Source organism: Solanum lycopersicum, chromosome 1 (genome assembly GCF_036512215.1).
Source record: "Solanum lycopersicum chromosome 1, SLM_r2.1".
Classification (NCBI taxonomy): domain Eukaryota; kingdom Viridiplantae; phylum Streptophyta; class Magnoliopsida; order Solanales; family Solanaceae; genus Solanum; species Solanum lycopersicum.
In genome coordinates this window covers 78351667-78374132 of record NC_090800.1, presented here as the reverse complement: position 1 = coordinate 78374132, position 22466 = coordinate 78351667, and the positions used below count along the sequence as shown (strand labels likewise).

The 22466-nt window shown below is 34.6% G+C and overlaps 4 protein-coding genes across 6 annotated transcripts; 2 read left to right on the top strand and 2 right to left on the bottom strand.

The window, feature by feature from the left end:
- Positions 1–219: 219 nt before the first annotated feature.
- On the bottom strand, positions 220–7768 carry LOC101254422 (conserved oligomeric Golgi complex subunit 8). The gene is made up of 12 exons (XM_004229607.4): positions 7484–7768; positions 7245–7397; positions 5595–5743; positions 4788–4865; positions 4590–4683; positions 4395–4469; positions 3969–4265; positions 2452–2519; positions 2302–2356; positions 2016–2154; positions 823–1007; positions 220–735 (listed from the first exon to the last, which is right to left on the bottom strand). The coding sequence occupies exons 1-12, from the start codon at positions 7610–7612 to the stop codon at positions 427–429; spliced, it is 1731 nt and encodes a 576-aa protein (XP_004229655.2). The 5' UTR covers positions 7613–7768; the 3' UTR covers positions 220–426.
- A 2614-nt stretch (positions 7769–10382) lies between these two features.
- ADH (alcohol dehydrogenase-like) lies at positions 10383–14510 on the top strand. Of its 2 annotated transcripts, XM_010325292.4 has the most exons (7): positions 10383–10626; positions 11147–11313; positions 11418–11609; positions 11947–12112; positions 13435–13621; positions 13791–13856; positions 14110–14510. In XM_010325292.4, exons 1-6 carry the CDS (start codon positions 10497–10499, stop codon positions 13816–13818), a joined length of 870 nt encoding a protein of 289 aa, XP_010323594.1. In that variant the 5' UTR covers positions 10383–10496; the 3' UTR covers positions 13819–13856; positions 14110–14510. The 2 variants fall into 2 exon arrangements, with proteins under 2 accessions (XP_010323594.1, NP_001234838.1); NM_001247909.1 differs by lacking the exon at positions 13791–13856 and having other exon boundaries at positions 10497–10626; positions 14110–14254.
- A 123-nt stretch (positions 14511–14633) lies between these two features.
- Positions 14634–16715, top strand: LOC104648634 (cinnamoyl-CoA reductase 1-like). Its single transcript, XM_010326393.4, has 3 exons — positions 14634–15299; positions 15826–15980; positions 16436–16715. Exons 1-3 carry the CDS (start codon positions 15183–15185, stop codon positions 16569–16571), a joined length of 408 nt encoding a protein of 135 aa, XP_010324695.1. The 5' UTR covers positions 14634–15182; the 3' UTR covers positions 16572–16715.
- A 210-nt stretch (positions 16716–16925) lies between these two features.
- Positions 16926–20565, bottom strand: LOC101255333 (ubiquitin-like protein 5). Of its 2 annotated transcripts, XM_026031380.2 has the most exons (3): positions 20236–20536; positions 19977–20008; positions 16926–17163 (listed from the first exon to the last, which is right to left on the bottom strand). In XM_026031380.2, the coding sequence occupies exon 1, from the start codon at positions 20463–20465 to the stop codon at positions 20244–20246; it is 222 nt and encodes a 73-aa protein (XP_025887165.1). In that variant the 5' UTR covers positions 20466–20536; the 3' UTR covers positions 16926–17163; positions 19977–20008; positions 20236–20243. The 2 variants fall into 2 exon arrangements, with proteins under 2 accessions (XP_025887165.1, XP_010324703.1); XM_010326401.4 differs by lacking the exon at positions 19977–20008 and having other exon boundaries at positions 20236–20565.
- Positions 20566–22466: the final 1901 nt, after the last annotated feature.

Sequence of the window (22466 nt, the reverse complement as noted above, 5' to 3'; positions counted from 1 at the left end):
AATTGGTTTTTGATGAATTCCTTCGAAAGGAATTCGACTTTTTGTTGATCAGCCACTTCTTATGCCTAACAACACCTTCTAGAGATGGCTTCATGACAAATTTATGAATTGAAACTACATCTATTTTATATATTTATATATATATACTACTAGCACAAAAGCCCTAATTAATTTTGTTTTCGTTTATGTCTAAACTCCGACATTATAGGGAAATAAGAATAGGTTAATTTATGGTATATTTTTGTATCACGCTGCTCTTATTAGTTTTTTTCCATACATATGCTCTTATATTCTCAAATATGTTACGAGCCCATCTGATCAAAATAAATCAGCCACAATCACAATTGAAAAGGAAAAAAAAGCATATATCTGAGTCTTTTTAGTATTTCATCACATATAATATAAACTGAATTTCATAATGCATCATCATGATGATAAATTACCAGGCTTCTCCTCGTTTTCTGAGGGGACATTATTGGGTTCCTCTTCTGCGTTCCTACTCTCGGGTTGTTCACTACTAGGAATTTCCCCATTTTCCTTCTTAGGTGCGTCGCCATTTTCTGATGTACTGTTGGCCTCTGAATTACCAACTGGTTTTGGAACTTCTCTGGAGGATCCTGAAGAGGTTGCCAATAATCGGCTAATTCCATCGAATAGAGTTGTGGCATCGGCTATAAGAGCAGCTCCACCCGGATAACAACGACCAAAACAAGTAACACAGTGTGGGAAAGCAACCTGGAAAGGTACATAATTTGTATGTTTGAGTCGATTGGTGCACAAATTAGTAGTACATGAAGGTCAAACCAGTTCTTATGATGCTACCTCAATAAATGCTCGACATAGTGATAGGAAAAGGAGAGATTCATTTTCCCGAAGCATGCGCGTAGTGTTATATCTCAGTAAAGCATCAGAAACACCCTGCAATCCTTTAACCAGTTCTTGTGCAAGCACATGTTTTAAACTCAAGGGAGCGCAAGGTCGTAACTCATTCATTGCCACAGAGACACCTGCAAATTGGATGCAAAAACGACTGCATTAGTGTAAAGACTTTATTTAGCAATTAGTTGAATCATAAGCCGATAATTTTCTTTCCCTTTTTTTGAGCTTTAAACTTAAAGCCAAAGGTGGTTTGATCAGTTCAAACGGTCAATAATTCTTAGTTGTTGGTGAAGCTAGTCTTAGAGATACCAAATTACAGTGGCCAAACTGGCTTTCTTTTGTTCATTTTTTATTGGCGCTGATGGACCCGTGAATAGTGAGTATGGAAGGAAAAGCCTTAAACCTGACACCTACTTGATGCAGGGTGGTGTTGAAACCATTAGTCATGACAGTATCAGCTCATCAGTAAATTGATCAAAATAACAATTCATACAATATCCCTTGCAAATGTTCCCTTGATAAATAATAAAGCTCAATCTTCAGCCTATATCAAAGACTCAGGTTACACACCTGTAGTTGGTAGCACTCGATGAAGATATACTCACCCAAATTAGCGATGCTTAGATAAACAATTTCAGTTCTATAGTTGAGTTCTCAATTGCAAAATAATCAGAAATCAAAAATTCTAGCAACCATGTTTTTTATTTTTTTTCAAAAAAGGGCATAAAAATTGATTTTCAACAAGATGAAACAGGGAGAACTCCACACAAGTTACAGAAAAAGTGAGTATGTCTCTAACATCCTTTGTTCTTTGTTTATTCATTGAAAAAAAAAACAATGAATGAACTTGCAGGATTCTAAAAGAAGCTTTTGTTTGCTTGGTACGAGAACACAGGCAGACTCCCAGACATTTAAGCATTTCTAATGACCTACTAGCATCCATAACACGGAGTACTCCAGCAGGAGCCCAACGTACAATTTTGAATTCAAAAACCAAGATATCTCTCATGCTGACCTAGAAATCCCATTCTTTGGTACTTGTCCTTTTCTTGGTGTGTTAACAGTTGCAGGCAATGAACAAAAGGGAACCTTTGTAAAGGTGCTTACTTAAGTAGTGAAGTGAGCTTGTAACGTACCATTAACAAAGACAGCCAGAGGTGGGTGCTCCATTAGACTTGAGGGAGGAGTAACATCTTCATGACTTTCTTCACTCAAACTGCTGGTAGGAAAGCCGACTGCTGGTAATGGAACCCAGCGATGAGAATCAAGGACCAACTGGAATCAAGTAAAGTTTGCATATTATCAAATTCTGAGTGAAGAATGATAGGCTGCCTACTTCAAAAGATTACTTTAGATAATGTGTTCCCATTTAGGCTGACAGTGCTAGGTACAAGAGTTCTACCATTGGTCTAAAATATATACCTGGAAATTCTCAACAGCTGCATTCATGTTCTTTGAAAACAGATTTAGGACCACCCTACAAAAGTAACCAGAAAATGAAATGCATAAAAGAACTAGCTTAGTGACCAATTTTAAGATTCCAGAATCACAAAGAACTAATCAGGTATGTACTCTTCAAAAAGAGGGGGAAGCAAGCCGCGGAAGTCCAATCCAACCCAACCAAGGCCCATAGCACAATACTGTCAACAGAAAAAGAAAAAAGCATCAATAAGTGAATAAAACCCAAAGCTTGATTAAATGCATGAATAAGTAAATAACAAATGCAACAACAGAAACAACTATTGCAAGACTATGAAACAAGCAATAACTATCACATACACCAAAGCAGTATGAACCCCTTTTATAGATGAAAAAAAGAAACTTGCCAAGCCTGATTTCAGATGGCTTCAAATCATACCTGTATTCACCTAAACTTGTAGGTAACCAGCAAAGGACTGATGGTTAGTGATCCCTCTTCAACCCCACCCATATAAAAATCTTCCAAAAGAGGAGGAGGCATACTCCCCTAGTCACAATGTCAACGACAATCTTTCCTTTGGAAATTGTTTGACATAATTCTCAAAATAATACAATTCTATAGAAGTTTCACAATTTTCAAGAACTTAAATCTCATTAAGTATGCAAATTCTAAATTTTGGTGCTATTCATACTTCCTTCTAGTCCCTCAAAAAAGAATGATATAAGCTTCAAAAATCTTTCTTTCTCAAACTACGTGCCAAGTCAAACAACATCACATAAATTGGGACGGCGGGAATATTACTAATAAAATATAACAACCATATTATATCGTAAATTGCACACCGTTCAAATGAAATCATATCAAACAAGACAGAGGGAATATAAGAAAAAGTCTGCATGCATCTCTTTTAATAAATAGTTATCATTCTAAAAGAACATACAATAAGCAAATTTCTACCTTAGCTTATGCAATCAGAGCCAAGTCAGTTTAGAATTTAAATATGTGAAGTGATTGAATTTTTCAGCCTGCAGAGAATTGAAGCCTACTTATTTTCTGATGTTAACATGGAAGAAGGACAATAAAGTTAATGCCATCTGCTTTGGTTTCACGGAGATAGAGGCCAAATAGTGGAGATAGATCACAAAAAATGTGACAAAGATGTGTTGAAAATTGAAATTGGCCACAAAATGAGAAAGAAGATAGGTTGGAAATTGAAGTTGACTCAGAAAAGCAAAGTGACTAGAAGGAAACAAAGGGATGGATTTCGACTCTACACTTATAGGTTTAAGACTAGCTTTTGAGTTATATGGCTCTTCTGATTAGCTCACCAGACAAGTGTACCTAAAGGTAAATATGTTTGTTTCTTTTAGTGCTCCCCGCCTTCCTGCCCACCATAGAGAGAAGGGAAAACAATTTCCAGCAGGATGGCTAAAGTGCAACAAATAACTTGAATAATACGAACAAAACTTTAACTATCTTTCTCCAGCCATTTCTGGGAATTTACATCTCCCTTTGTTCTGTACTCAAAATGCAATACATTTTCTTTCACATGTTTAGTATTCATTGTGATTGCAAGCAGAAGACATCATGGTCGATCACAGCCAAATAGAAGTTCTACTACAGCAAAATGAATTTTGATGACCTGCCTAGCACAAATATATATGCTCACCATGCATTGATCAAGAATGTTTGATAAAGAACCTCCTTCAGTGATCTTCGGTAGCATCATCTTTAAAGTTCTAAGGTGGGAAGAAATTTGATGCATGGCCCAACTGAAGAGAAGCCCACCATCATAGTTTTCTTCCCTTCCGGAAGTATCATCAGCAAATATCGCACGGTACTGGTTAACAACATCAAAGAGATGCATCCGATGACAATTTACCATCCCTTTGAGGTATTCATAAGCATTTCTCTGGTCCAAGTCATCAAGGATCCCAGAAAGCCATGCCTGACGGCACCTTAGAAACTGTTGAAGGGGCAAATTTGGTCAAATATGGGTCAAAAAAATAAATTAGAAGAACCAAATGAAATAAATGAAGACCAAAAAGCAAACTGTTAGGTAAGACCAGCTGTTGTTAAAATATATCTATTTCACCTGTAAGCGCATCTCATACTCATTGAACACCCCTATACGACGCAAGTATCCAATGATACGCAGGCATTCTGGCAACTGCATCAATAAATTGTAAGCAGTTAGGTCTTAAGCTTCATAATTTATGGAGAACTTCCATTCCAGTATGCTCCACCAGCATAACTGTTACAAAATCAAATAATCTATGCCAGAAAGCACCTGAATGTTTGACCTAAGTCTTTGGAGAAGCTGAGAAAGAAGAGATTGGGTGGTCTGCCGGACTTCTGCAGCAAGGGCTTGAATGACTGGTAACCTTCAGGGGGAGACGAAAAAGAATCAAAAGTACCTTAGTAAGTTTTCATCAAATTCAATTATATCAGTTCCTACAGAAAAACAAAGAAACGACCCATGACTCACTTGGGGTGCATTGCTGAAAGCTTGGAAACAAATGCTTCTAAATCAAGAGCTTCATCATAGTTTCCATTTCTCACACATCTGCAATATTAAGAGACCACTCAAGTCTAGCACCACAAAAGCACGGAAGCTAAAAGATATGAGTTCATTCACTTATATGGAATATTAATAATGTTCTGAGTCTCCCTTTTCATGTGAATCATCCTATATGATATATGTTGGGTCTCAAACTAGCTTATGGTGATCCACAGTATTTTGCTATAGGAGGTAAGGTCTATGTCCATCGCCTATGTATTTCTATGTTATTATTAAAAAAATAAAAAATAAACTTGACTACTTACATGGCTGTGCTATGCAAGACAATTCAGGCTGAATCTTCAGATATGAGCATCGATGGCTCTAAGAACAACAGAATATTGGTCATCACCCCCAACATATTAGAAAACTTGGATCTTTTTATATGCTAAACCCCTCTACCTAGAACAGAACACTACACCTCTTCCCACTTTACTCTCTTTGGTGACTCGAACCACTAACCTCATGGCTCATGTTTTGAGGGAAAAGGTCTTTTCCAACTAGACTAAGATCCCTTGTCTAAAAAAGGAAATTTAGATATTATAACTTAATCACAATGTCTGCACCAAAATCAATTCTCTCACAAATTTACTGGGTCAAATACATAAACTGCACTTTGGAAGGTAACATATATCATTAGCAAAAACCACGGACATTTCATCCCTTCAAAATCATGGATGCAGTTTCAATTCTAAGTTCTAACGAGTGATCCTTACAGCATTGACGAAAACATACGTGTCCATTAGCTGAGGAATTTCAAGCAAGTCAAGCAGAGTACTATGGTTTGCAAGCAATGTTTGATTCATCTTCCTTTTCTCCAAGATATGTTCTGCAGAGGTGCTGAACTCACTGCAACCTGAAGTTAGCTTAGGTATCTCATTGAGCTGCAAACCAAGAAACACAACCATAAGTTTTGATGCCCTTTTCTACCTAAAAAGTTTTATATGAGAAATTATGATTGCAGTTCCCATTTGCACAGTTACACTGAGAAATAAAGGAAGCAAGAGCAGAAAACAAGCCAATAGTTTCACAATTACAACTGCAGCATATAAAGGTGAATACACAAAAAATACCAGTGAAGCAGCCTTCTTAAGATTTGCCCAAACAATGGCAAATAGGGTTGAGATAAAATGAAGATAGCATACGAGATGCTCCTTGGTTCTGATCACTACCAAATTTGATGTAAAAGCTGAAAGGTTCAGATAAATAAAAACTCAATTTTGACTCAATTTGGTTAAATCTAGTGAAAAAGTTAACGGGAACTTTTTGCAGATTAATTCTCTAACTTTGAATTAGTTTAAGCTGCTAACCTAAAATTTATTTCTTAAGAAAGCAAAGAGGAAAACTTTTATTTAAAAATAGTTCAGTCAGCAGTGTCATAGTGAAAAGACAAACTGATGGCTTGATCTTCATACGGATAAGGCAATCTTTTTAGCTTAAATTTGCTAAATCCTTATGGCATTTTATGGGTTTCTCTGATTTACTTTTGTTGCACTTTGAATTAATTGGAGAGATCTTGCCCATATTTAACAATATTTCATGTTATCACTCTATTTCAAGAATTAACCTGTATAGGTTTATAATTGGCTTGGTTGTAATAATTGGTGAGATCATATGTATATTTTCCAAAAGATCAAGTAGTTAGCAATTTGGACCATCCTAATACAAGATATGGTAATTTTACTGGAGTCTGGAGGTGTGATACGCTGGCTGCTGTTCGTAACAGACCGTGCTCAAGGAAATAAACCGTTCAAGACAGAGAGGAGTAGATAAGATGATTCTTTTTTCTTAGGAGGCCATCTACAATCCAGGAATATATCGTTGACATCCACCTCTACTTGGAAATGGCTTACCCAGCCTCTACTAGGAAAACTTTGTAACCATTGTAGATTTATGATTTTGACCTCTATAGAGAACAAAATGGTTTGTAAGATTTTTTGTTAAGGAGGGCCAAGAACACCTTTGAGCTTCAAATATAGAGAGAAACCCTCGGGTGACAACAATAGAAATAGGAAAAGCCGGAATAGAAGATCAAGCCACACTGACAGCACCCAAGTTCTTCTTCAATTGTAATTAGCATGATGATATGTTTTGCGCTACTATTTGGTTTGTTACTGCTGGAATGGAGTAACTATTTGATATTTCTGTTAAGGGAGGGGATTTTCAAACACATTACTTGAGTTTGCTTAATTGATCTCAATGTTTTTTGGTTGATTTTATTCGAGCTATAGCAGTGCAACAGACCAAATCATCCAGTGTCAGTTAGTTCCTCAAGTCTATTATCTTGTTTATAGATCAATAAACACTTCTAAATCATATGACAGTTGAAAATAGCCATTGAACAAATCAAAATCAAAGCAATTACCAAAATTCTGCAAAAATTACCAAGGAGTCAAGATGCTTATCAACAGAAGAAACTTCTTCCCGAATCGCATGTAGTGCATCAGCAGCAGAAATGAAGGCACGGTAGTTTCCAACGGCAACCTCTTGCATCTGCCTCCGAATTCTCTCCGCATCCACTCTCAGAAGCTCCGGTTCCTGCAAAAATACAATCATACATAAAAATCCATCCAAATAAAAAACAACTACATTTCAAACTTGCATAGGTAACAATTTAACGTTACTTTGTGAAGACGATCGAGAGTGAAAGAAAGGAGTTCGGAGATGTAAGGTTGTTGTGCAGCCGACGCCAGTGGGAGAAGTCCGGTGACCGGTGAAGCTTCGTCCATCGGATCTTCGGAATCCATCGACATTGCTGAGACGAAGCCGAGAATGTATGAGATCTGGAATTTCAGGGAGGATCTACTGTTAAGTCGCGGGTGCCGGAGAAATTATCACTTATAAAAAAAATTACAATTAGTGTAAAAATGAAATTTTGCCAGATTTTAAGAAGTTATTTGTTCAGTGGCAAAACTTTTTGTCCCTGAATGCAATTAAAGATACTATTCGGAATTAAATTTTCCCTGACGGAGAATTTGCCACTTAGTCCCTCTAATACTATAAAAAGAATATTTGGATTCTTACAAGGGAAACTTACGTAAATATAGTATAATAAAATAATATTTATCATTTATATTAATAGTATTTCTTTTTTAGTTAATCACTTTTAATTCATTTTTTATATAAATTTAATTCATATTACAAAGAATAATTTTTTGTTCACATATAACACAAATTTTAATGATAGATAATTCATTTATCATACATTTTAATAAACATAATATATTTTTAAAAACAATATAGTTCATATGTATTGCATACATAATCCACTTTTAGCATATTGCAAGTTTAACATATTATTACTATAAATGATAATAAATAAAAGATATTGCTAAAATAAATAATTATTTATTAAAATATATCAATTCACGTAATTTTTCTAATATAATATCTAGTCAAGCATATTTTATATTAGATCAATTGAAATTGAGCGTACCCTCGACTTTGGAAAATTGTCAAATTTGATGAATTATTTAGCATTAGATTACATTAGTTATTTGTGTGTTATGTTTGAATTTGTATTATTGCTCCATATTTGAATGTAATATAGCATTATAATTTTCAAAATGTAGCATGTTTTTATTAAGGAACTAAATAAGCATTTTAATCAATAGAGGGTTAAATGTACTTGTTTGTGTTTTCTTACTTATTTGAACTAAATGATGATTTTGATTTTAATTATTTAAATCTTGATTATTAAATATACTTTTTATATGTGTTTGTTATATATATATATATATATATATATATATATGTATGTATATATATGTATGTATGTATGTATGTATGTATGTATGTATGGAAATCGTGTAAGATTAGTCATTATATTCAATTTTAAGATAATTTAAGTGTCAATTTATGTCATTCAAAGTTGAACGACATGAATGTCAGTTGAAAATTGAGACCAAATTAAAAAACATTAGTATACAATGGCGGTCGTATGTTATGGTTTAACACCCATCGCTTTTTATAATGAACAACTATTATTTGTATGTAATATTTAATCATTAATTCAAATGTACTAACACATACTAGACATAGCAATTTCAAATTAAAAATAATTGAGTATTCATGATATAAAATTTCTTGATCCTCCTATATATTATGTCTTCTTTTATAAATATTCAAATAGATTAAATGATTAAGATTTATAACAAATTTTAAAGTCGTTAAAACATTATCCACTCTAATATCTTTGTAATATTACATTTTAGCACTACTCTATTCAATTTTATTGTCGCCGAGGGCAGGTCCATGTTGAGCGAAGAAGTATCGAACGATACTCACTTTTCGAATTATTTTACTAAGTATATATATTAATATTATTCGTAAGGATATATAATAAATGAAATATCATATTTGACAAAAAGTTATCTATCTTTTAGCGTGTTGGTTTGCTAGCTGATTTTGTTGTCTGAAGTTGGGTGTTCAAACGTCCCCGACCAAAACTTTTTTTTTTGTAAGGGCTTAAAGTTCTGATTAAGTAAAATTAACACAAAACCTCTTCCAATGGTGGTTAAGTAATCTTAAATGAAAAAGTTAGGCGTTTTAGCAAATTTATACTATTTAATTACTCATCATGGTTATAGTTTACTATAATTATCACTCGCGATTAATATTATACAATTAATTACGTGAGCTGACTTTAAATTTGTATATTAACCACGTTTGTATATATATAATTCACCATATTTGTATAAATCGCAACTAACAATTCTTTGTTTAATTTGTATTTGTATACAATTGTTTATATTTGTATATAACGATGATTTCCTTTGGTTTTTCAGTTTTCATCATATACCTTCAATCATTTTGTGTATAACTTTTTGTATTTTGTATAAACGTATAATTTTTGTATTTTGTATAATGTAATTTGTATAATATATGTTGTATAATTGTTTAAAGTTCATATGTTTATATTTGTATCAATTCGTTATTTCGAATTTTATTATATGTGTAGGAGGCAGACATTATATTACTCAATAATACAAAAATACGTGAATTATACAAACGTACCTGCGAATTATACTAATTATTTTCCTCTCTTGCTCGCGTCTCTCCTCTCTCTCCCAGTTTCTCTCGCTAGAATATATAAATACATATGTATAATATACAATTATCTAGCCAATATATCACCTCTCTCCCACTCTCTGCCATCACTCCTAGTCTCGCTCACTACTCTCTTTGCCTATAACATGTCGTTACAAATCGTAATTAGCAAACTATAATTATGGAGCATTTTCGAGTGACTATATTACAAATTTCCTCAATTTAAATTCAAAATCTCTTTCCATAATTGACGTATTGAAAATACTCTCTCCGTCTGGAATTGTTTGTCGCGGTTTCTATTTTTAGAGTTAAAACTATAAAAACTTTGACTAACATTTTAAGATGTATAATATCAAATTAATATGATCTAATTTATCATTAAAAATTAGTCAGATTGACTTTCGATGACAAACAATTCCGGACGGAGGGGGAGTAAACACTAATTTAGCCGGGTAGGTCAGGTTAAATTAGGAATCCAGTTACGCAAATGAGTAGTGTTGAGATAACTTAAGGCAGTTATCCAATTGAGATGAACAAAGAGCATCAGTGATAATATATCTCTGTATTGTTTTTGAATAATATCTGGCTATGGAAAGTAAGAATATTGGAGAAGGAAAGGTAGTATGTGTAACAGGGGCATCTGGTTACATAGCTTCATGGCTGGTCAAGTTGTTGCTACAACGTGGATATACTGTCAACGCCACTGTTCGGAATCTCAGTCAGTTCTCTTTCTCTCCTTGTTTGTGATTTTTTCCTTTTTGAATTTCTGTTTGCACTGATATTTGACTTTACAATCTTGTTTAATTATATTTGATCTCTAGATTGATTTGTGTATTCCAGAAGAAAAAGTAAGTTATCCTATCCCTATACTCCATTGATATGTATTTGAGAAGCTCTAACTGAAAATAGGGAATTGATTTGCTATTATTCATAGATAGTAGAACTAGAATACAAATGCCCAATTGGATTGTAGTTATACCTAATATAGCAGCCCTGACCCTAAATTTCCCAGTGGATTATAAGTAAAACCTTATATTTTTCAACTATATAAAGTTATTGATTGGACGACAGTAATATGAAATTAGCTCTCACAACATTCAGTTATTGTTCTAGTCAAACTGGAATGGTGGTTTCAAATACATTTGATATTCAATTATTCAGTTGTTACTCTTAATCCTTCCTCCTTCGTGTATATAAGAGTGTTCCCAGCTTCTAAAATGTTAATTATAAGCACGCAGAGGATACAAGTAAAGTGGATCACTTGCTAGGCCTTGATGGAGCGAATGAGAGGCTGCATCTATTCGAAGCAGAGTTACTTGAAGAGCAATCGTTTGATCCTGCTGTTGATGGTTGTGAAGGTGTCTTTCATACAGCTTCACCTGTTTTTCTCACAGGGAAATCTAAGGTCAGAAACCTACTGTGACATCAAAATATGTCAAGAGATGTATTTAAGGAGGAAAATGTTTGTTAGCTTTTAAATACATCTTCATGCTTTACTTTGTCTTCCAGGAGGAACTTGTGGATCCTGCTGTGAAAGGAACGTTAAATGTCCTTCGTTCATGTGCCAAATCACCATCTGTCAGAAGAGTTGTGATAACTTCTTCTACTGCTTCTGTTATATGCAATAAAAATATGTCAACCCCTGGTGCTGTGGCTGATGAGACTTGGTATTCAGATCCTGAATTCTGCGAGGAAAGAAAGGTTCTATGTGTCTATAAATTGGTAGTCCTTTTCAATTTAATGAGGCTTATCCTTCGATTATTATAACAAGAGGTTCGGAAAATGTATCTTTCTTGGAGTTGCATTGGAAGTCGATTTGTTTTCTTGTGCTCTTTTTTTATTTGATCTTCTCCACATCTTTTTTATCATGGGATGAAGTCCAAACTTACACATCAACTATAGGAATTTCTTGTTTTCCGGTAACATCAAATATTTAGAAACAAATTCAGTTTGCTAATGACAAAAGTAACATGGACTGGAGATAGTATTATATAGCATTCTCTTCACAATTGGCTTGCTGAAGGTGTTTTGTTTGCAGGAGTGGTATCAACTCTCCAAAACGCTGGCTGAGCAGGCTGCTTGGAAATTTGCAAAAGAGAATGGGGTTGACTTGGTAACGCTCCATCCAGGTTTAGTCATTGGTCCACTTCTGCAGCCTACGCTCAATTTCTCTTGTGAGGCTATAGTGGACGTCATAAAAGAAGGTAAGTTTGTTCAGTGACACAAGTCACCTTGAGATATTCTTACCTCCTTCTCCCCCAATCCCACCCCACCAATTCCTTCTTCTCTAATTTGCTTATACAACACTCTTGATGAAAATAGTTTGTTTATGTATAGAATGCATAGTAGGAACATGTGTTGTCTTGTCTGTGTTTGGCTAGCTTGAAATGATCTTGGAATTTTATGATCATTTAACTGGAAACTTCTTTTGTGATTGTACCACCCCTTTCTTGTGTCGAAGACTAGGAAGACTAATAATCCCTTCTAGAACTTTTTCTTCCCTGCATTTATCCCTCGCTTCCTTATTGCTAGTTTTCTGCTAGTGTTTCCTCGATTCGGGAACACGAATCTCTTCTGATAATCTTTTTGAGCAATTGTCTTTTCTAAAGCTTTAAAGACCATTATATACAGAAGTAAGAATTTCTAAAAGCCTACTTTATATTTGCTACCCTGCCACAGTGCCACTGATGAACATTTTATGGGAACAATCTTTTAGCACTTTTTGTTTTACCTCCCACAAAATTAACTCTAAAAAAACCCAAATATTGCGAATGAAATGGTAAGTTTGGTAAATGCTGATTCAATGGTAAGTTTGGTAAATGCTACTAAAGTCCCTCTCAACCTTCTAAGGCAGTCTATAACCTACCGCCCCAACCTTCATAAGAATTCAAGCCAGCCAATATACTTCAGTCTCAATTTTCCCTCTTTAACGAAACTCATCACACCCTCCATGGATGAAACCTTTAGGACAAACAATTCACCTCATGGAAAATATTAGTCAGTAAAAGGGATGGTCAAGCTGAGGCAATATTTTAAGTGAGTTGGTGCAGAACTCAAATGGTGTGGACTTGGTGTAAATATATTTTGTCTCCACTCTGGTTTTGAAGCATGCATAAGGCATACATGGAACTTAATCTTAACTCCTCTGATACAGTTCTTTCAAAATTAGGGGTATTTTTTAGCTAGAGTCCTTACCATTTGGACAACATTTTGGATAAGCTCTTTGGTTGAGAAAAGTGTACTGAAATTCCAAAACAAACATGTGCACTCAAGAAGCTTTGCTAAAGCTCACACAACTTTTAGAAGTCTAGCCAAACGAATTAGATATATATTTGGTGGTGAAATAGTATTAAAATTGGATGGCTCAACTGATATGTAAACAACTCATTTGATTTAGTTACTATACGGAAGTCCTTACACATTTTTTTAAAAATTATTTTTGGCTTTTCTTCTTGTTTGGGGTTCAAATCAAGGTTTTGTTAGTAAATAGTACTGAAGCTTGACACATTGTCTTTATTTGATGAAGGAAAAGAGGCATGGTCTGGTGGAATATATAGATTTGTTGATGTTAGGGATGTTGCTAATGCACATATTCTAGCCTTTGAGGTTCTTTCAGCAAATGGAAGATATTGTTTAGTTGGGGCAAACGGATACTCTTCTTTGGTTTTGAAGATTGTTCAAAAGCTTTACCCTTCCATCACTCTCCCTAAGAAGTAAGTGTTGCCAGTATCACAATTATAATTTTTTTCATACTAGTTAGTTTACATCACTATCTCTTTCTCAGCAGAGAAAAAAGATCATTAATTGCATCCTTCTTCTAAAACAACTATTATGTAGAATTAAATCTTGCTAACACTTCACAAATTTGATGATTCAAAATAGGAGAACAACAAAGGCCGAAGAGATGTAACAAGTTCACAGTTACTGAGTAATTAGAAGTTTTGTAAGGTATTGACGTAATGAAAGTTCCAATTTTAGGAAATGCAGCACAATTTTGAAAACAAACGATAGAAATGGAAGTAGGATAGTCAATTTTGCTTTTCCATGTCAGGTGATTAGTTGAAGTGGACTATTTAGACACTGCAGGCTTTATAGTTGAACATGTTTTGGTTCCTTAATCTCACTTATCTTTCTCTTTGATTAAGAATTTTTGTTCTAAGATATTTGAGGGATTCATCATAGTTCTTAAATTTGGATGCAGTTTCAAAGATGGATTGCCTCTTACCCCACACTTCCAAGTATCGAGTGAAAAAGCAAAAAGATTAGGAGTCAAATTCACATGTCTTGAGTTGAGCGTGAAGGATACTATTGAAAGCTTGAAGGAAAAGAACTTCCTCCACATTTAAACAATATTAAGTTGGTGGAAACGGAATACACTAGGCCTGAGCTACACAGTTGTGCCTGCGTGCCCACACCCTGGATTTTTGGGCGAAAAATCCACTTTATATGCATAACTAATTTATACATTGATAATGTAATCTTTTTTTTCTAAATAAGTAACAAACACTGAATACATAGATAATGTAATTCATTACAGGTTGATTTTGTACAAGTAAAAGTTACCTATTTTCAGGTCTTGATTGACCTTTTATTTTCCAACTATATATTTTGCTTAGGGTTCAGCCCTTGTTTTGTGTGTGACAAGGTAATAGTTAACTGTTAATTGTTCTTGTGATCAAATAGATGTGTCACATCACTTTGTCTATAACCAAATGGTGATGTCTAAGTTGAAGCAGCATTTCATCTTCATTCTTGAACTCGGGAAGACCTTGTTGTGATTTATGAAATCCTCTCTACACTGCCACATTTGTGGGCAGAAGAATGTAATTGGTATAATTGATAAAAAATAGGAACAAAATCAATTATAAAATTACAGAATGAACTAAGCAAACGTGAAATAATACAGTAGTAGCAGTTGAGACGGAATCTATGTAACGTTGTGAGTTGGGCTCGTCTTGTCAACATATTTTAGTTGATAAGAGATGTCAGAAATATTTAGTAAATAAAAGAGAGATTTATATTCACGTGCGAACGCACATATCTCCAAACTAGTATATAGTCCTAAATAAGAGAGGTTTATATCAGTAAATTATTATTTGCTCCATGAGTGGCCATAGGGAAGAGTATCAACCAACATGGGCCATGGCCACCACCCTTTGCTATGGTCTTCTATTTTATTCCTTCCCACCACCCCAGGTGTTGTCGCACAAAAAGAGAAAAGAGAACTGAAGTGTCTTATGGTTCTGTATTGTTTTTGAATAACTCGGATTAGCAATGGAAAGTAAGAATGGTGGAGAAGGGAAGACAATGTGTAACAGGGGCATCTGGTTTCATAGCTTCATGGATGGTCAAGTTATTGCTACACCGTCAACGCCACTGTTCGCAATCTCAGTCAGTTTTTTTTCTCTCCATCTTTAAAATAGTAATATTTATAAAGTAAAAATCGTTCTAGAAAAGAAAGATTTTAATTACTTCCTTAGCTTCAATTTCTGCTCATACTTTTCGATTTGATTATTAATTGTACGTTGTGTTGCAGAATCAAAGCTTTAATAGCACTAGCTAGAATTAACCTATATATAAATATAGTGTATTTGTGATCAAGAGGTCAAGATTCAAGCCCCGGAAACTACCTCTTGTAAATTTGCAGGGGTAAGGCTGTGTACAACAGACCCTTTGTGGTCTGGCCCTTTCCGGACCTCGCACATTGTTGGAGTTTTAGTGCACCAGGCTGCCCTTTTTAAAAAAAAAAAAAAGTAGTTTGAGCAATGACAGAAATTCCTTCATTACCTTGTTCCATATATTTCGAACATTAGATGTGTATATATATGCGTACATCAAAAGATAGGTAGAACATATAGCTAGCATTGATCTCTTCACTATTGGCTTATTGGCTGTGTTCTAAATTTGATTTTTGCAGCAATGGTACAATCTGTCGAAGACCCTGGCTGAAGAAGCTGCGTGGGAATTTGCAAAACAGAATGGGATTGATTTGATTACCCTTCATCCAGTTGTAGTCATTGGTCCATTTCTGCAGCCTACCCTCCGAGGCTGTGCTCAACTTCATAAGACAAGGTAAGTCTCCTGACACACATTAATGCATAATAGGAACATATCTTTTTTCCAATGATCTAGGATTTTAATGATACCGTCTAAACAGATTCGAAATCTAAAGGGGAACAACATAGACAATAGAAAGTCTACGGTTACTAGCTGATTCCTCTCTGTTTGAATTTAGAAAAGCAGAAATGCTACAAGGTTTTATAACGCTCCTAAGAGGAAGTAGGATAGTTAATTATTATTAATAGGGAAATTTTAGCCCTTAAGATTACTGATGATGTAGTCATTTTAGTAGTATGTCCTGGATGGCACTATATATTTTCATCGCCTACGCAAAACAACATTCCAACTTCTTTCTGATATATGCAAGGCACATACAAACGTTTGAACTAATTTACTATGATATCATTGTGATTTTGATGGGGAAGTCATCATTCATCTTCACTCACAATTCTTATATTTGGATGTAGCTTTGAAGAAAACGGATTTCCAAATATCGGGGGAACGAGCAAAAACTATAGGCGTCAAATACTTGAATTTAGCGTGAAGGACTCTGTTGAAAGCTTAGTCCAGAAGAACTTCCTCAAAATCTTACCCCAAAACTAGTCCTTCGGATTTGTTGTTCTTGTAATAGTGTTTGAGGCTTAAAGTAGAACCTTTTCGTCCTCCAATAAGTGTGTCAGTACAAAAGCTCTGTTATGTATCAGCGCAATGATTTATTCCTGTATTAAAAACGATGATTATCACCTAGCGCTATCTTTTTGGGTCTTTTTTTAGTGTGTCCTAAAAGGATTGATACGCACGTTCATACGTTTGAAACTCGCATAATAATGAACATTTTACCTTTAAGGATGCTAAAGAAATACACATTTATAACAAGTTCTAGAGGGCAATTATACCCCTCAACTTGGTAATTTAGAGCACATATACCCCCCTCAATTTTTTTTTATGAAGGAATGATTTCACAGCAAAATTCATAAAATTGATAAGAAAATCTAAGAGCACATATGGCATATGTAAACCCCTTGTACCACAAGGCAAAATACCAACCAGACACATGCCATTCACAAGAGTTGAGCATTTTCCTTCAAGTTGATTTAACATGTCAAACTTTACATTACAAGCCAACAATCAATCTTTTATTTAAAACATGGCAGCTGAGATACGTCCACCAGTGTATTTCCATCACATGATAAACCTAAAATAGGGCACAGAAACCACAGAATATCAATGTCCAAAAATCATACTAGATAGATATGCTTAAGTAAAACAATGCCATTGAAACACAAAAAAGCAAAACTTGTATCTCAATATATACAAGAGCAAGCTTCTATCACTGTTTAAGGTAAAAGTACATGCCATAAAAGAACGTCATCAATGTATTAGTTACTCTCCCAAAAAGCAACTCTTTCGTAACTCCAGAATCAAACGCACTAGGCTATCCACAAACAATACTTGCAGACTCCCAAAAACAAATAAGAGTAAAGCTTAATCAAACAAAGTCATGAGACACACCAGTGTAGAGGAACATAATAGCTAAGTGTATAACATGATACTATGCAAATAACTTTTATACCATCCAATTTATTCGTCGAGGCTCCAGATCAAATATAAAGAATAAACATACAATTCAAGTTAGATATAGATAACTAAGCAACCACCTTCCAGTACCCAGCAAGCCCAATACCACTATAATAAACACAATCCATTAGTATCTAAATACATCTCTTCTCAGTAGAACGATAGCTCTACACAAACTAATGCCACGCCGCTGCACAATGAAACCAACTCCCTCAAGATGGCATGCACAAATACCAATAAATTGACTACTAAGCATGCATGATTAACAACTTGAACTGGAGCTACAGGTAATACACTGAATTGTAATTACACCCACCAACTCCAACAAAAATTTGTATCAAAATAATTCCAGTTCCATCTCTTTGCAGCTTACATTTTGTCACCAGGTATTATAAAGCCAAATAAAAATCACACAAACCACATTATTTCCACATAGAATCATCATCTCATCTTCCACAAAGAATGTCTCACACAGAGCAGCAGGGAATATCCCCTACCTTCAATCTGGGTCCACTCATACTATTCAAAGTTCTTTGCTCTAAAAGACAAATGTTTGTGTGTCGACACTTATTCTGTGGCTAATCTTTGGCGAAAAAGAAGGCAACAGCAACTTGTATCTATGACCCACAATTACAACAAATTTTGGTGAAACATAAAAAGAGTTCAGATCAACCAGAGTTCTTACAAGACCAAGAGTGGCAAATTTTGTTCGAAGATTGCTGATGTTGAGCGTTGAGGAAGGTCAGAAAGGCAACACTTGCTAGAACTTGAGTTAAGTTGAGGCTTACTCTCCTAAAAGGAAATTCTGTTAAGAGCCCACATGCTCGATGTGTTGGATAAATTCCTAGATCATGTCTTCTTGTGCTCAAGTATTACATTCACTCTATTCTCTCGATACAAATTTACATGAATTGTGAGTGACTGTATTACATGTTTATGTGTGTTGCCACTAATTGTGTCTCTAATATCACATTCAGTTTCAGCATTCTTTTGATGCATTTATTGATCACATCCTTAAGAGAGAAGTGTCCAAACTCCCCCAGGCATGAGTGCTAGAAATGCCTGGGTTAGCTAACCAGGCTCACAGGAGCCAAATTGCTTGTTAGGGAGATAGGCCGACCCTACCACGTACGTGTTGCCAGATTCTCACATATGCAGGGCCATCGTATGAAACTACTTTTGCCCAGTTTTCAGCTTCAGTTTCAATAAGCATTAGTTTTTGACTCAGTTTCAGTTCAGTTATATCAGCTTACAACTTCAGTTACCAACTTATCAACTTGTGTCAGTTTTCAAACTTCATATGATTTCCATGCTTGCTTTTGAAACGTATTTCCTTGTTTATTATATTTTTTATCCCAAGAAGTCTAGCTCCACCATATAGGGGTAGCATGTGTGTCTGAGGGAGTATCCTACAGAGGTACTTAGCCTGTTTGGACCTACCACATCGTGTGGCAGGATTTAAGTGCACAGGTGACAAAACATGTGACTAAGGGCAGACATTTCTAGATTCAGTGACAGACTTGATTGACTTCAGTGAAGTGGTGGCGATTCTTTTCACATTTTTCTTATCTCAGATAGTAGTATTATTCTCAGGCAATGCCTCATAGATAAATGTATTCAGACATCAGTTAAAAGGCTCCTGACTTGTTTGTGGGTATTAACTTTCAAATATCTAGTGTGGATTTACAGTTCACCATTCAGACTCTTGAATTAAAAACTTCATTAGAAGTTACTCAAATGTTACGTTTTGTCAGACCTTCATTCAGCTAGTTCAGGGTTGACTCGATGGGTGACTAGGGTTTTCTTTCATGTCCTACCCCAGTGGTTAAAAGTTAGTAATAGAAGATCACACCATAAGTTTTGAGAATAAACAAGGAACAAGAAGTTAAGGTATACATATTAGTCGAGTTGCACCTAGCACCTTTTTTGTCACACAATCATGCTTTACTTTGTCATGCTTTCTATAGTATCTACTTTGATGGGTTTTTCCTTGAGCCGAGGGTATAAAAATCTGAAACAGCATCTCTACCTACCAAGGTTAGGGTAGGGTCTTCACACACCATACCTAACCGAAACCCACGAGTGGGATTACACCGGTTATGCTGCTGTTGTTATAACTTGCATCACCCTACATAATTTTTGTTAAGTAATGGATAATTGGGGTGAAAAGTCATCCAATATATCTATTGGTAACAAGTAGTACAGACTTAGCATAACAGTATACGTCTAAATACATCTACCCCTGACCCACTCTCCACACAGGACAGATGTATAAACAACCAGAGTGTTAAAAACTGAACAAAACTCAACAATTCCAAGGCAACATAAATTTTTTACCTCTCCTTGATGTGTACCTCTCCTTTATATATACTGAAATCATAAATTATGCCAGAAGCAAGAGTGAAAGCAAAACAATGTGAATACCCGTACTTGATTAAGACGCAAGAAGTCCGCTTCTAACTCTATGCTCCAAACAGAATATTGCAATGATACAAACAACCAAACCGTCAAATTATTTTTCGCTTTCAAATTTAATCACATAAATAAATTAACCATTCAATTCGAATCCAACTAAAGCATCAGAGACAAAATCAATATCAATCTTCAAAATCTCAACACAACAACATCATAAAATATCAAACTCCAAAATTAAAAACCAAAAATTCTACGAATCCAAAAAGTTACCTACATTTTATTCTAGTTGTAGTAGAGTTCAAGTCCCATTCCATCATGAATTTCGTAGTCCTTGAGGGTAATATGATCTTTGTACACATTATACCACTTCTGAATACGTATCTTATCGGCGCGTGTACCCGTCTGTGCAGCAACCAGCTTCTTCAAATCACCAATCGTATCATCTTCGTTGCACTTCACCTTCACTTTCTTCCCCAATCGATCGTTCAACACTACCTCGATCATCTTTGAAGCTTCCGGTATGAACAACGCAAACCCTAAAACTCTTTTGCTCTGTATTTTGTAAAGCGCTAAGCCTGTGTGTATATATAGATTGTTTTGGTCTTCGCCGCCCTTTCACGAATAGACAGAAATACCCTTGAAAAACTTGGAGAAGAAGGGTATAAATTGGTATTCAACTTTATTACACGGCATAGACACACAATTTTTTTAATATTTTTTAATGAATAAAGGAATATTCAACTTTTTTTCATAGATTATAAATTATAATAATGTGGGTTCCGAATTAAAGTTGAATAAGGGGGTAATATGTCCTATTCAACTTTAAAAAGGAATAGATGCAAAGAAGAGATAGACAAATAAGTTGTTTGGATTGAATTTGAAGTATTTAAAATAGTTTAAATATAAAAAAATATAACACGAAATATATATATATATATATATATATAATTTTTAGGTTTGTTTATGTGGTGCCACTATAAGTAATAATTTCTTTTTAAAATTATTTATTTTCAAAACTAGTCTTTTTCTTTTCTGAAAAGATGTTACTTTTATGAAAAATTGTCTTTAACGAAGAGTTGTGACTCATTAAAATTTATGACTTTTATTAAAAGTTGTGACTTTAGTGAAGAATTGCGACTTCTTTCAAAAGTTGTGACTTTTATGAAAAGTTACGACTTTTACTGAACTTTATGAAGGGTCGCGATGTTTCTAAATTGTTGTAATCTTTATAATAAGGCACAGTAACATTTGCTCAAGCTACCATTTGTTATCTATAAATAGATGGATTTTCTTTTATTTTAAAACAACAAATATTCTTATTTTCTTCTTCTACTTCCGTAAAATTAAATATTCGTGTGTTTTGGCCATGTTGAGTGGTTTACTGACACCATTATTTTTGTATCAATAGATTGGTGAATAAATCGTTGCGTCCTTAGAGAATGTAATTCTTTAAATCTCTGGTATTGGAGGTGAATAGTTTTCTAAAAGGGATATTATGCATTCAGTGGACTCGATCTTTTTCTTTCTATTTTTGCATATCCTGTTATGTTATTTTACACTCATTAATTAATACATATGATATTAATTGTTGTTTTTTAGTACATGTTTCAAACTCTGTTGTGTATGTTTCTGGTTATATTGAACATAAACACATATAGTACATATATGGGAAACTTTCACTTATAGCCACTTAAAAATGATTAATTACTCTCCAATAGCTATAGTTTGATAATTACAATTTGTAACTACATGTTATATGGAGGAGAGAGGCGAGCAGGACTGGGAGAGAGAGGAGAGAGGCGAGACAAATGGGGAAAAGAGTGGGAGAAAGGTGAATTGTATATATACATATATAGGTTACATAATTGTATATTATACATATGTATTTGTATATATGGCAAGAGAGATTAGGAGAGGAAGGATTGAGGCGAGCGAGACTGGGAGATAGAGAGGAGAGAGGCGAGCGAGATCGAGAGAGGGAGGAGGGAGGCGAGCGAGAGAGGGCAGAGAGTGGGAGAGAGGTTGCATATGTATAAAATTGTATATAACTGTATATTATACATATACATTTGTATAAATGGCAAGCGAGATTGAGAGATTGAGAGAGAGAGAGAGGAGAGAGGGGAGCGAGAGAGGAAAGAGGGTGGGAGAGAGGTGAAGTGTATATGTATATAGGTTAAAAAATTGTATATTATATATATTTATTTGTATATCCTGGCGAATTATACACATACAAACATGACTAATTATATAAACTCGAAGTCAGCCCATGTAATTAATGTACAATATTAGTCGCGAGCGGTAAATTATAGCAAACTATAAATATGATGAATAATTAAATAGTATAAGTTTGATTAGCTATGTAATTTTTCCTACATAAATACATTCATTGTGAAGAAAATAATTATTGTATTCAGTTGGATATTCTATATTAAATTCTCTCTCTCTCTCTCTCTCTATATATATATATATATAATATTTTTCATTATCAATTGAAGAAATTTA

What these genes read in the sequence shown, in the direction of transcription:
- LOC101255333 (XM_010326401.4), bottom strand. Translation starts at nt 20,465, where the DNA reads ATGATCGAGGTAGTGTTGAACGATCGATTGGGGAAGAAAGTGAAGGTG.
- LOC104648634 (XM_010326393.4), top strand. Translation starts at nt 15,183, where the DNA reads ATGGAAAGTAAGAATGGTGGAGAAGGGAAGACAATGTGTAACAGGGGC. An exon ending in CGCCACTGTTCGCAATCTCA is followed by an intron (nt 15,300 to 15,825) that starts GTCAGTTTTTTT and finishes TGATTTTTGCAG; the next exon opens with CAATGGTACAATCTGTCGAA. An exon ending in GCTCAACTTCATAAGACAAG is followed by an intron (nt 15,981 to 16,435) that starts GTAAGTCTCCTG and finishes ATTTGGATGTAG; the next exon opens with CTTTGAAGAAAACGGATTTC.
- LOC101254422 (XM_004229607.4), bottom strand. Translation starts at nt 7,612, where the DNA reads ATGTCGATGGATTCCGAAGATCCGATGGACGAAGCTTCACCGGTCACC. An exon ending in ATTCCTCAGCTAATGGACAC is followed by an intron (nt 4,866 to 5,594) that starts GTATGTTTTCGT and finishes TTAATATTGCAG; the next exon opens with ATGTGTGAGAAATGGAAACT. An exon ending in CTTCCCCCTCTTTTTGAAGA is followed by an intron (nt 2,357 to 2,451) that starts GTACATACCTGA and finishes TTACTTTTGTAG; the next exon opens with GGTGGTCCTAAATCTGTTTT.
- ADH (NM_001247909.1), top strand. Translation starts at nt 10,497, where the DNA reads ATGGAAAGTAAGAATATTGGAGAAGGAAAGGTAGTATGTGTAACAGGG. An exon ending in TTCTCACAGGGAAATCTAAG is followed by an intron (nt 11,314 to 11,417) that starts GTCAGAAACCTA and finishes TTTGTCTTCCAG; the next exon opens with GAGGAACTTGTGGATCCTGC. An exon ending in TCCATCACTCTCCCTAAGAA is followed by an intron (nt 13,622 to 14,109) that starts GTAAGTGTTGCC and finishes ATTTGGATGCAG; the next exon opens with TTTCAAAGATGGATTGCCTC.